Source organism: Salvelinus alpinus, chromosome 13, assembly GCF_045679555.1.
Source record: "Salvelinus alpinus chromosome 13, SLU_Salpinus.1, whole genome shotgun sequence".
Lineage (NCBI taxonomy): Eukaryota > Metazoa > Chordata > Actinopteri > Salmoniformes > Salmonidae > Salvelinus > Salvelinus alpinus.
This window is the reverse complement of record NC_092098.1, coordinates 22,326,712-22,340,122: the sequence shown is the minus strand read 5'-3', so window position 1 is coordinate 22,340,122 and position 13,411 is coordinate 22,326,712. Positions and strand designations below refer to the sequence as shown.

At 38.6% G+C, this 13,411-nt stretch overlaps 1 protein-coding gene across 1 annotated transcript; it reads right to left on the bottom strand.

Moving 5' to 3' along the window:
* Positions 1–5,649: 5,649 nt before the first annotated feature.
* On the bottom strand, positions 5,650–13,128 carry serpinf1 (serpin peptidase inhibitor, clade F (alpha-2 antiplasmin, pigment epithelium derived factor), member 1). The gene is made up of 8 exons (XM_071338630.1): positions 12,994–13,128; positions 8,187–8,250; positions 7,768–7,957; positions 7,522–7,680; positions 7,186–7,389; positions 6,946–7,085; positions 6,612–6,822; positions 5,650–6,524 (listed from the first exon to the last, which is right to left on the bottom strand). Exons 2-8 carry the CDS (start codon positions 8,247–8,249, stop codon positions 6,274–6,276), a joined length of 1,218 nt encoding a protein of 405 aa, XP_071194731.1. The 5' UTR covers position 8,250; positions 12,994–13,128; the 3' UTR covers positions 5,650–6,273.
* Between the last annotated feature and the right edge of the window lie 283 nt (positions 13,129–13,411).

Sequence of the window (13,411 nt, the reverse complement as noted above, 5' to 3'; positions counted from 1 at the left end):
ATGCAATAAAATGCAAATTAATTATTTAAAAATCATACAATGTGATTTTCTGGATTTTTGTTTTAGATTCCGTCTCTCACAGTTGAAGTGTACCTATGATAAAAATGACAGACCTCTACATGCTTTGTAAGTAGGAAAACCTGCAAAATCGGCAGTGTATCAAATACTTGTTCTCCCCACTGTATATATATATATATATATATATATATATATATAAATATCTTATTTTCCTTCATTATTTCCTGCAAACCATAACACCCTTCCCCTAATTGGAGTAAACAAATGAACAACAACACTTAGGCTTCCACTTCCAGCTTCTTCTATGGACACAATCTATTTTACAGTAGTTATATTTTGTTTGTTTTATTTCTAGCCTTCCTCTATTACTGATGTCCATTCAGTTTGATGTCTATTTGCCATATATTTTTAACTGTGCTATTTCACTAAAGTTCTGAACCTATATACAATTTACACATACAGTTTTTATTACATTTGTTATCTTGTTGTTATTAGTCCCACCCCTCAGCTCCATTCAACCCCTCCCATGTATCTCTTAACATCATCCATATTGGATTTCTATTTGCCATACATTTTTCAGCTGTGCTGTGATGCTTTACAAAAGTTCTGAACCTTTCTATTCTCATAGTTTCTACAGATTGTAAATTAAATATAAATATTCTTGCTAAGAGTGTTATTATATTATTGATCGATTGACTATGACTTTTCAAATCACCCAGTATTGCTGTCTGCAGCATTAGCTCCAGTTAAATGTTGCAATTCTTCAGCCATTCCTGGACCTGTGACCAAAAATGAGCTACATATGGACAGTACCAAAATAAATGATTTAATGACCCTTCCTCCTCGCAGCAAAATCTGCAGAGCTGGGAGGAGCAGACACATGCACATTTGTAGCCTGCTGGAGGTCATTTTGCAGGGCTCTGGCAGTGCTCCTCCTTGCACAAAGGCGGAGGTAGCGGTCCTGCTGCTGGGTTGTTGCCCTCCTACGGCCTCCTCCACGTCTCCTGATGTACTGGCCTGTCTCCTGGTAGCGCCTCCATGCTCTGGACACTACGCTGACAGACACAGCAAACCTTCATGCCACAGCTCGCATTGATGTGCCATCCTGGATGAGCTGCACTACCTGAGCCACTTGTGTGGGTTGTAGACTCCGTCTCATGCTACCACTAGAGTGAAAGCACCGCCAGCATTCAAAAGTGACCAAAACATCAGCCAGGAAGCATAGGAACTGAGAAGTGGTCTGTGGTCACCACCTGCAGAACCACTCCTTTATTGGGGGTGTCTTGCTAATTGCCTATAATTTCCACCTTTTGTCTATTCCATTTGCACAACAGCATGTGAAATTTATTGTCAATCAGTGTTGCTTCCTAAGTGGACAGTTTGATTTCACAGAAGTGTGATTGACTTGGAGTTACATTGTGTTGTTTAAGTGTTCCCTTTATTTTTTTGAGCAGTGTATATATATATAACATTCTATTCGTTGCAAAAATGTAGCATAATAATTTCAATTGAAAAATTCAACGTTTTCAATCCGGCATCATTTTGCGTGTCAATTCATAACCCATGTTCCATGGAATCAATACATCGAAAATCTCTTCCCAACTATTTTGCAATCTATATGGCACAGCTGTCAATTTTTTGGTCCTTAAATTAAACTGATATATATTTTTATTTATCACCATTTTGTTAACCAATTTTGATCTTTAATGCAGAGCCGACAGATAATTTCCTTACTTTTTCCCCTTTCCACTTGCCTCTTCCATTTTTGCGGTAATGCTGCAAATAGCTGTTTGTAATTTTGCGTAGAGCAGACATTTACATGTATTTGTGTTAGCTGCATGTGTAACAACTCCACCAGTCCTATTTATGATATAATTTTCAAAGATTATACCTTTTTAAACATTTTATTGATTAGTATATTTGAGTTTAACCACAACATTTGTTGTATTATTTGTTCTGTCTTTTCTGGTGGATGAAATTAAAATTGCAGCCAACTTTCTATGGCTTGTTTAAAAAATAACGTTATTTTGGAGATTATTTCATTTTCAAATAACCAAAGGTGAGCTGTTGTAATCTGAACAAAGAGAAAAAGACCATTCTTGAACATGGGGTGAGACATTCTTACTAATTTTCTAGAGAATCATTTCGGATTTAAGTACTACTTTTGTATGACTGACGCCTTTAGTGAGAGGTCTAATGCTATAACATTTAATAATTTCTGCCCTCCAAATTCATATTCATTATATAAATAGGCCTTTTCAATTTGGCCTGACTTGCCATTCTAAATAAAATTGAATTTTTTTTTGCTCATATAATTTAAAAACTGGTCGCTAGGTGTAGGCAAAACCATAAGCAAATAGGTAAACTGTGATTTGACTAACGAGTTAATCAGGGTGTTTTTTCTGCTTTCTTGCTACCAATAAACTTTCCATGGTAGCAAGATATCGATTTTTGCTAACTTTCTATAAATATGTATTGGAGTGAGATAATTTCTTTCTTTCAGGATATGTATACCAAGTATGTCCAGACCATTTTATTGGTAAACTACATGGTAATGTGAAAGTTGTATTTTTTTGTGATGAAATACGTAATATAGTACACATCATAAATTGGTTTTAATCCAGAGAGGTTGAAAAAGTATCTACATCCTCTATGAGTGTCACGACTTCCGCCGAAGTCGTTTCCTCTTCTTGTTCGGGCGGCGTTCGGCGGTCAGCGTCACCGGTCTTCTAGCCATTGTCGATCCACTTTTCATTTTCCATTTGTTTTGTCTTGTTTTCCTACACACCTGGTTTCCATTTCCCTCATTATTTGTTGTGTATTTAACCCTCTGTTCCCCCCATGTCTTTGTGTGGAGTTGTTTGTTGTAAGTGCTTGTGCACATGTTTACTGGTGCGCGTTGGGTTTTGTACCCATGTTGGTTTATTCTTTATGCCGTTGGTTTTGATATTAAACAGCTCCGGCTATTACCTAGTTCTGCTCTCCTGCGTCTGACTTCACTGCCACCAGTTACGCACCCCATTACAATGAGACTGTGGAGGGATTCTAATTATGGATTTAAAAGTAAACATGAATCATGAGCATACAATGACACCTTTGTTTGTAAGCCCTGGAATTCTAATCCCTTAATATTAGTGTTGGATCTGATTTTAACAACTAACATTTCAATGGCAATAATAAATAGATATGCCGATAGTGGACAGCCTTGTTTAACTCCTCTTGACAGTTTAAAACTTTCTGAGATGTAGCCATTATTTACTATTTTACACCTATGGTTACTATACATAACTTAAACCCATTTTAAAAGAAATTCTCCAAAATGTAAATATTCCAGGCATTTATATATAAACTCCAGTCGTACTTTATCAAAAGCCTTTTCAAAGTCAGCTATGAATACCAGGCCTGGTTTCCCAGATATTTCATATTGTTCTGTTGTTTCCAGGACTTGTCTTATATTATTTCCAATGTATCGTCCATGTAAAAAACCTGTCTGATTATGAGGAATAATATCCCAACCACACCTTTTTAATTCTAAGGCGCTAAACATTTTGCATCACAACACTGAAATGTAAGAGGCGTCCAGTTTTTTTTAAATGGACTGGATCTTTATATTTACCACTTGGATCCTGTTTCAGTACTAATGAAATCAGACCTTGTTGAGTATCTGATAATCTACCATTTATATAGGAGTGATTAAAACAGGCTAATAACGGTCCTCTGAGTATATCAAAAAAGGTTTGGTATACCTCCACTGATATGACATCCAGCCCTGGAGTTTTTTCCGAACTTAAAGGCTTTAATTGCATCAAGAAGTTCCTCCTATGTAATTTGCCCTTCACATGAGTCTTTCTGTACAGCTGTTAATTTTACATTATTAATAGGAAAAATTCCACACAATTAGCTTCGGTTAGTGGAGATGGAAGAGACTGAAACGAAAATATATGCTTTACTTCCTTTTTCGAAATACCGTTTGGTGAATCATGGGTGACTCCATCATTTTGTAACAAGTTTCAGTAAATTATTTTTGGTAACATTTCTATGTTGAAGATTAAAAAACAATTTGGTGCATTTTTCCCCATATTCCATCCAGTTCGCTTTATTTTCAGAATATATTACACTGGATCTTTCTTGAATAAGTTCCTCCATTTCTTTTTGTTTTTCCTCTAACTTATTCTGAGTCTCTATGGTACAGTATTGCTATCTATCTGTATTGTTAGCCCTTCCATTTCCTTGTTTAATATGTACTCTTTTGACCTCAATTGCTTTTGTTTTAGAGATGAGTACTGAATTGCATGACCTCTAAAGGCACATTTAAAAGTGTCCCATTTGTATTATATATAGCTATTTAAATAATAATAACAATATATATATATTTAAATCCTGCTTATCTTAATTTCCATAATCAACAATTCATATTTGTAATAATGTAGGTAGTTCACAAATACACACAGACACACACACTCAACCCCTTTCCCCCACAAACAACCATAAACTCAGATGCTCAACAGTTGTTCCAACCCAGAGCCCAACTCAAGAAGGGACTTGATTTACGAATGCATATACAGTTGCAGCTGTATGAGAAGGCATGCAACATTTTGCAAAAATTGGGAGATTTAATGAACCATTGTCAAGTCGTAGGTGAGTCCTTTTGTTCTTTAACTATTTGCACATAATATGACATTTGAAATGTATTTATTATTTTGGAACTATTGTGAGTGTAATGTTTACTGTACATTTTTATTGTTTATTTCACTTTTGTTTATTATCTACTTCACTTGCTTTGGCAATGTTAACATATGTTTCCCATGCCAATAAAGCCCTTACATTGAAATTGAATTGAGAGAGAGAGAGAAAGATACATCTGCATAGTAAAACAGTAAGTTACTTATTATTTTTATTATTATTATTGTTGTGATTATTATTCCAAATAGTAGTGGTATGGGTAGTAGGGGTAATGGTAATGATAGCAGTTTAGTGATGGTGGTGGTGGTAGTAGTAGTAGTAGAAGTAATAATGATGGTAGTTGTAGTACTGATGTAAAGGTGAGGATGACAGTAAGTTAGTTATAGTTTCATTTTCTATGTTTAACCTTTTATATTTATTATATTTCTACTATTGACTGTTATTTTATTATTATTTGTATTATTTTATTACAATGTATATTGTATACATTGTTGCTTTGGCAATATTGACGCAATGTTTTCATGCCAATAAAGCAGCTTGAATTTGAATTTGAGAAAGAGAGAGAGAGAGATTTTCCAGGCATTACTTTGGTTGTGTTGTTCTGGAAAGGGTTTCCATGGCCACAGGAATCACTTCCCAAATGTGGAAAATTCATCAAAGTAATTTCAAACTACAGTCTTGAGTCGACGCAAACATACTAAACACAGGCACACACTGCTCAGCTATGTTTCATTTGAAAGAGACTGAAGTGCATAGAATAATGAGAAAAGTATGTGTCAGTACTGTAATTTAATTTCCCAGCATAATAGCTAAAGAAAGAATAGCCAAGAGTCCAATTTCTTGCCAAATCAACCCAACCCTTTACTGAAAACAGCTACAGTATGTCAACTGGATAAAGTTATCCAACTCCCTCACCGAAGTCAGACAGACACAGACAGTCAGACAGACTTAAAACTTAAATGTTTATTTCTTGCATCGCAATATACAATAATGTGAAGAGTATTTTCTTTGGTTAAAGCATAAAGTATTGCCTGTGCCTCTTAGAAGCATGTCAGTAAGATAAACATGATTTGGCTGTTTGGTTTCAACATCGTAAGAAATTCAAATTATTTTTGGTAGCATTTCTATGTTGAAGATTAAAAAATTATTTGGTGCATTTTTCCCCATATTCCATCCAGTTCGCTTTATTTTTCAAATTCCTTTTCCTGAAAACAACTTGAGAATTCAAGGAATATCAGTGAGTGTTTAGACTATTGGCCTAAATGGTATACATGGTATTCCTACACGATTAACCAACTGTATTATCTGATCCACAGCGGAATCTAGCCGCTTGTCCACCCTCTCTGTGCTTTTATGAGACATTTAGCTTAACAATAGCTGATCCTCTCCTAGGACCTGGTGTGTGTGTGTTAACTATCCTCGTGGGGACCACAAAGGATATCTATTTCAGGCTTTGGGGTTAACGTTACAATTAAGGTTAGGGGTTAGGGTAAGGGGTTAGGGAAAATAGGATTTTTAATGGAAATCAATTGTTTGGTCCCCACAATAATAGTAAAACAAACGTGTGCGCGCTTATATCCTCAGTTTGCGTGGGTTCACCACCCTGCCGATGAAGAGCAGTGCCCCCGAGGCCTCATCCCTCACCAGGAACAGGAAGGGGCGGTCCACGCGGTACGACAGGGGCGTGTGGACGTGGCTGGAGCTGGCATACTGGGTGCCCTCTGGGGCCATCTCCATAACAACCTTATGATTGAGGCTGCCAAGCTTCACCGTCTGAGCCGTGATCTTAGTCAGGTCTGTGTCTGCCAGAAATTCGGCAAGACCTGGAGAGATGGAGAGAGAGGATGTGAGAGATGTGAAGACAGAGGAGAGCAAGATGAAGAGAGAGGGAGAGAGGTACAGGCACTCACCCAGGTCAGAGAGCAGTGGCAAGAGGTCAGTGGAGTAGCTGAATTTTAGGACAGGTAGTGTAAGGGCCGCATGCATGGGGTGAAGGGTCATGGAGAGGTCCTGAACAAATTCAGCCGTCAGGCTCTCCTCCACCAGGGTCATGTTCTGAGTGACATCATCAGGAAGGAACACAAACATGCTGATGTCATCCTGCATCTGGATCTGAGCAATCTGGAGAGAAAGGAAAGGGAAGGAAACATCAATAGATGTTTTCCCTGAGGCAAACTTTCATAACTGGCTGTTTAAGAAAGTAATAACCATTGAAAAAAGCTACATTTCTGCATCTGTACTCACTGTGCAGCCCAGGTCTGGGTCAACTCCCATCTTCACTGGGTAATTGTCCTGTTGCATCATGGGAATGCGGGTGGGCACCTCTCCATCAAGCTGGAAGTCCTCCATCACTCCACTCTGACTGAACCGAGTTATCCACTTCCCTACACACAAACACAGCATTTTACAAACTACACCCCATAAACGAGTGCAAAACTTTGGGGATAAGGGTAGAGAATTGAACCGCAGACAGACTGTCCTTACCTTTGAAGTAGGCAGCACCGAGAGGGACCACACCAGAGTTCCGTCCCAAGGGTTTGGACATGAAGCGGTCGACCTTGCCACCCGTCTGCTGTTTGACCCAATCATTGATCTCATTCACATCTTTAGCCCCGCCCATCAGAGTCTTGGGCCGCACCCCATACTGCTTTTCCACCACTCCAAAATATTCCGGCTTCAGACGCAGTCCTAGAGAGTTACACACACACACACACAAATACACACACATACACACACAGGTCAACAAACATACACACAATCAAAATACACACAGACTGTTCAAAGTATCACAGAGACACATGTATGGTTATACACACTCACTGCGGGCCAGGTAGATGCGTGCAGCGATGCTGATGCCTTTGCCAGGTGCTCTGAGTGAGGCCAGTAGGTCCCTGAGAGTGTCGTGGAGCTGAGGGTCCTGCAGGGTGTGATACCTTAGAGCTCTGTACAACCACCTCTCTGAACGATCCGGAGACGCTCCTGAGCGAGAGAGAAGGGGGGGGGGGGTAAATACCAGATAAATAGCAGACAATGATATAGAGTATAACAGTGCTGAGGCTAACTAACCCATGGAGAGCTGAGTGAGCACTGCAGAGATGCTGATGGGGGCCAAGAATACGTTGGTCTTCGGGTCGCGACCCGCCAGGGCCCGGAAAAGGTTGTAGCCAAAGTCAGAGGTGGCGGCAGCCATCTTGGCTCTGGGCGTGGTAAAGAGCTCCACAGCTTCCTCTTCCCCTCCCGCCCCCTCTGTCTCCGACTGCACAGGATTGGTTGATCCAAAGACAGGAAAAAAGAGAGGGTTAATGGCATGGCTAGTTCATGAAGAATGAGAAAAATAGAGAGATAAACTACTAGAGGATGAGGAGAGAGATTATACATGTCATCTCTCTGCATAAGAAAGCCAAAGGGATGGAGCGCATATAAAGAGACATGAAAGTATGAGAAAAAGAAAGCAGTATGAAAACAGAGATGTGGAGTGGTCTCACCAACTGAGCATAAGAGAGGGAGAGGAGGGCCCCCAGGCACAGCAATAGGGTCGTCCACATCATCCTGCAACACAAGCACACAATCAATTACACACACATTATTATACAAACATACATCCAGAACTAGGCTTAATCTGTGTCTGGGAAACTGGCCCATAGAGTGTGAGTCAGACTTTCAGTTTGTGAGGGTGATTCCCTGCAGGCCAGGGCTCTTGTGGGAAAATGTGGTTTTAACTTACAGTAAGTCCTTCCATCTCACCTGCTCAGCAGGGTGTGATGGAGCAATGAGTTCTCAATAAGGTCTCTCTGTCTGTCTCTCTATCGCTCTAGCTCTGTCAGCATCTCTCTTCTCCCTCTTCTCTTCTTGCTCTACTAATTGGAGATGTGTAGACCTTTGTGTGTTCAGACTGAGCTCCATTACATCCTCTTACTAAGTATAGACTTAACCATATAATATATCCTAAACTTCTGGCTCTCCACTCACACACAGAGTGTAGCTAACGCACAACACAAGCAGAGGCAGGCTGCTGTGAAGTTCACACCTGTTTACTAGCTAGCCACACTAGCACAGCTAGTATTGGTAATGAGCTTAGTGGAGTGAATAGAGTCATACAGAGAGGTGAGCAGACAGAGCAGGGAGAAGCTGAAGGGTCACAGGAGGTGGAGATCAGAGGTTTCTTTCCCTCTTTCTTTCTCCCTCTCTCTCACATTCTTTCTATTTAACCCCCACACACACATACTCTCTTTTTCCCTGCACATCTGGTTGTCATTAAGGTTCTCCTGGTTTCCCGGATGAAAAAAACATCCATAACTGACCTCAGACCACACACTTCTCCTCTCAATTCCTTTCGTCTTCTCCTCCCCCTCTCATTTTTCTCTTTGCAGGCCTGATGGTTAAACCAGACACTTGATCTCTGAGTTCCAACCCAAAGCAGCCAGCCAAACCCACAGAGAGAGATCTTCCTTCTCTCTGCACTGAGGCCGTCCTCTACCATTCACAATCACAAGCATGATGAATTTAAGCCAAAATAAAATGGAAAATGGTACAGTAGATATTGGCTGTAGGTCACACAGTCCTCTTGATCTACACAAATTTTCAACCCACAAATGAAGAGTTTATTTCCAAAACGCTATATCGACCACTTTCTTACATTTGTGTTTTTTCATCAGAAATGATTGCTTATGGGTACCTTCATGTGTGTCTAAAATATTGCTGTTATCTTTTTTTTTTTATAGATTTTAGATATTTTTTGCAAAACGCTGCATTAGCTGGAATCTAATGTACGTATCCTGTATATTCGACTGTGATATGTGGTTGTCTCACCTAGCTATCTTAAGATGAATGTACTTCCTGTAAGTCGCTCTGGATGAGAGCATCTGCTAAATTATTAAAATGTCAAATGTAAATGTTTGATATACAGTATTACTGTATTGAATTGTTTTTGTATTTTTTTTATCAATATTGATGTAAAAATGTATATCTGTACATTTCTTTATAAACAGATGTAGTTATTTGTTACATTTTACAGTTTAAAACCTAGCAGTAGCCTACTACTTATTTCTCTGAGAGTGCGTCGGATATATAGCATTTTGCAAAAAAACATGATTATTTGTCTCTTTGAAATGAAACCATTAAGTGATATTTTAAACAAATACATGTCTGTCATTGAACAAACCCGTGCGATGATTAGATAGTGAAAAAGATACACCAATAAAAGCTCATATACCAACATTTCTGAAAATATATAGTGTTTTAGAGTTCCTTGCATATCCTGAGGTAGCCCAAAGGCCGGCAGATGAACCAGTCAATAAAGTGCTCGGAAAGAAAGGGAAAAAAATGTATAGTCACACTATGTAACTCTGTTTTACAGACAAGTATTAAAATGTCAATCCTGATCAAGAGTTCAAGTTATCCCATTTAAAGGGTTGGTGAGTAACGGATTACATGTAGGCTAATCCGTAACGGATTACAAAACGTAATCAGATACTTTACCAGCAAGAATATTGTAATCAGATTCCAGATACTTAAAAAAATACAGATGATTACTTTTAGGATTACTTTTAAATTCAGAAAGGATGTTTATGAAAAAAATATGACACCTTTCTAGTTTCTCAATGACATATAAATCAGCATTAAAAAAAGACACAATCAGAGAGTCTGACCACAATCAGAGACCACAATGATGACACACCAAATGCGTTTGATGGATCGCAGGAAAAGAGCAGGAATAAGCTTTTGTAGGTTACAGTCCAAGCTGTGCCTTCCAATGAAGCGACTGCCGTCGGCATCCAAAGATTATCCAACTTGAATAAACGCTTGGAGGTAAGGATGACAGCAGTGGTGTAGTCTACGGCGATACGGATATCACTGATTATTGAAATGTAGTCTACATAATGCAATGATGTGAATCGCACTGCTGCTCTCTCATTTAACTATTTTCGGATTGTGGATGATGTGAATGTGGATGGCTGTTCACAAATGTATATGTGTATTTTAACAAAATAATGGTTGAATTGAAGAAGTTTAAGCTGCCTGTCAATCATTGTTTTTGCGGCCAGGGGTGTATTCATTAAGGAAACCGTTTACCGTTTAAGAACCAAACAGAAGCATACAGAGAAAAACAAGAGTTTCTATTAGACAAATTCAGGTAGGTCCCTCCACGGTTCGTTCCATTTGCTTCCGTTTTGCAACAGAATAGGCATAATGAATATGCCCCAGTGGACAGCCAGTATAAAACACTCTTGCAACACATAGTGCGGATCCCAACCTATGGAATAAAAGTTTGAGGGAGTTCCTTCTAAACTCACCCTTGGTATTTACATACTGTCAAAACAAGTTTAATATAAGAAGACCACATAGGCCTTACGGACACAACTCACACACTTTTGATAGACTTAAACAGTTGTAAATGATCAAGATGTCACCAACAAAAACATGAACAACAGGCCTCTATCAAATGCAGCATATGGGATACAAGCGCTTTTCAGTAGTACTCAAAGCATGCCATTCTGAGAGCAGCATTTATTTTTCAACTCAAAGCAATGAGCCCAATCTGTCCTCCATGACAACAAAATCAAGAACAGAGTACGCTAACAAGTCCTTCATTTTGGGGTTATGCTCAGGTAAAACAGTTTGGCTAATCTAGAATTCCATGTCCTATTCAAGGGGTATTAAATGAATTGTAACGACAGTAAATCTGACAGATGTTGGTTAATAATGTAAAGACATCCTAACTGTATTATTATCTGTTGTAGAAAGCAATGGGTTAGAAGAAGCCACATAACAACCCATAGTAAAATCCAACATATATTTATGTACATAACAACCCTTAGTAAAATCCAACATATATTTATGTACATAACAACCCATAGTAAAATCCAACATATATTTATGTACATAACAACCCTTAGTAAAATCCAACATATATTTATGTACATAACAACCCATAGTAAAATCCAACATCTATTTATGTACATAACAACCCATAGTAAAATCCAACATATATTTATGTACATAACAACCCTTAGTAAAATCCAACATATATTTATGTACATAACAACCCATAGTAAAATCCAACATATATTTATGTACATAACAACCCTTAGTAAAATCCAACATATATTTATGTACATAACAACCCATAGTAAAATCCAACATCTATTTATGTACATAACAACCCATAGTAAAATCCAACATCTATTTATGTACATAACAACCCTTAGTAAAATCCAACATCTATTTATGGCCAGCTATGTAAACTTTAATATTGATTTATCCTGCAATGGATGTTCAATTGGTAATATGAATTATTGTCTTCTTCTAATGGCTCTTAAGCAGGTTGATGTTTATTGGGATGAGTCTTGTCCTTGAGCCAGAACTGAGCGATTTCCGTTAGATGGGCCAGCTGCAGCGACAAAATTGTCTGTATTGTAAAAATGTATGAAAGAAAATAGCTTTTTGGTCTTAATTTAAGGTTAGGGTTAGGCATTAGGGGTTATCAGTGGGGTTAATGTTAGGGTTAAGATTAGGATTAGATTGAATGACTTTGTGGCTGTGCCAGCTAGTGATCACTCTGTAGAGCTGCCCCCAGAACAAGATTCATGCCGAAAAAATGCTAGCCTGCATCTGTTAAGGGGAAAGTAATCTGAAAGTAATCAGATTACATTACAGAGTTTGTGTAATCCTAAAATTACGTTACTGATTACAATTTTGGACAGGTAACTATTGACTGTAACGGATTACATTTTAGAAAGTAACCTACGGTGCTGAATATATGTTTCTGCCTGCGTTACAGATGGCTATATCAGTCGCTAATACAGGACTAGTAAATATATTTATTTTATTACGATTTTTCAGGGGGTGCTGCAGCACCCTCAGCACCCATACTTCCCGCGGCTATGCACCTAACCTTATATTTAAAGCTCTTTGGAATGCAGATTTTACACTAAATAAGAAGTAATATTTCCTGGGGACAGAAAAGGCACCGCATAGTAGGAATGACCCTGGTGTATCGTCATAGTGGTCTCTGATCTGTGGTCAGACTTGCTCAGGCATAACAAACTTAAACTTGTGCCTTTTTTCAATGCTGATTTGAATGTCATTGAGAAAAGAGAAAGGTGTCTGATATTTTTTTAGGACAAACATCCTTTATAAATTGAAAAGTAATCCCAGAGGTAATCATATAGATTTTCAAAAGTATCTGTAAATCTGATTACAATGTTACTGCTGGTAACGTAACGGATTACAGTTTGTTTTTTTGTAATACATTACTCCCCAACTCTGCATATGATGCATAAAGGTACTGACCTTTCCAAGCGGTTATGGTCCACGTCGCCTGTACGTATGTCTCTAGCAGTCGTGTCTCCGGTGGAGTGCTGACTGTACCAGGACGATGCACACAGCCGTGAAGCCAACTTTTACCCGCCCTTCTCTGACGTAGCCTGTTGGGTTCGGCAAGAATCTGGATGGCTGTTTTGAGCGCAAGGCGCATCCATGGTCCTCCCTCACTGCCCCAAATGAACGGTGGTATGTTAAATTTGACGCGCAAGCAATTGACCTGAAATGTTATAACAAATCTTAAATAAGTCCGTTTTTAATTGCATGAATGTGCTGGAGAAAATAGTTAAATTATAGGTTGTGAGGTATAAGCCTAAATCTAAATCCATTGAAAATGAAATAGACTCCCCTGTTGTTATATAAAAAATCCAGTCCTGCTCATTCACAT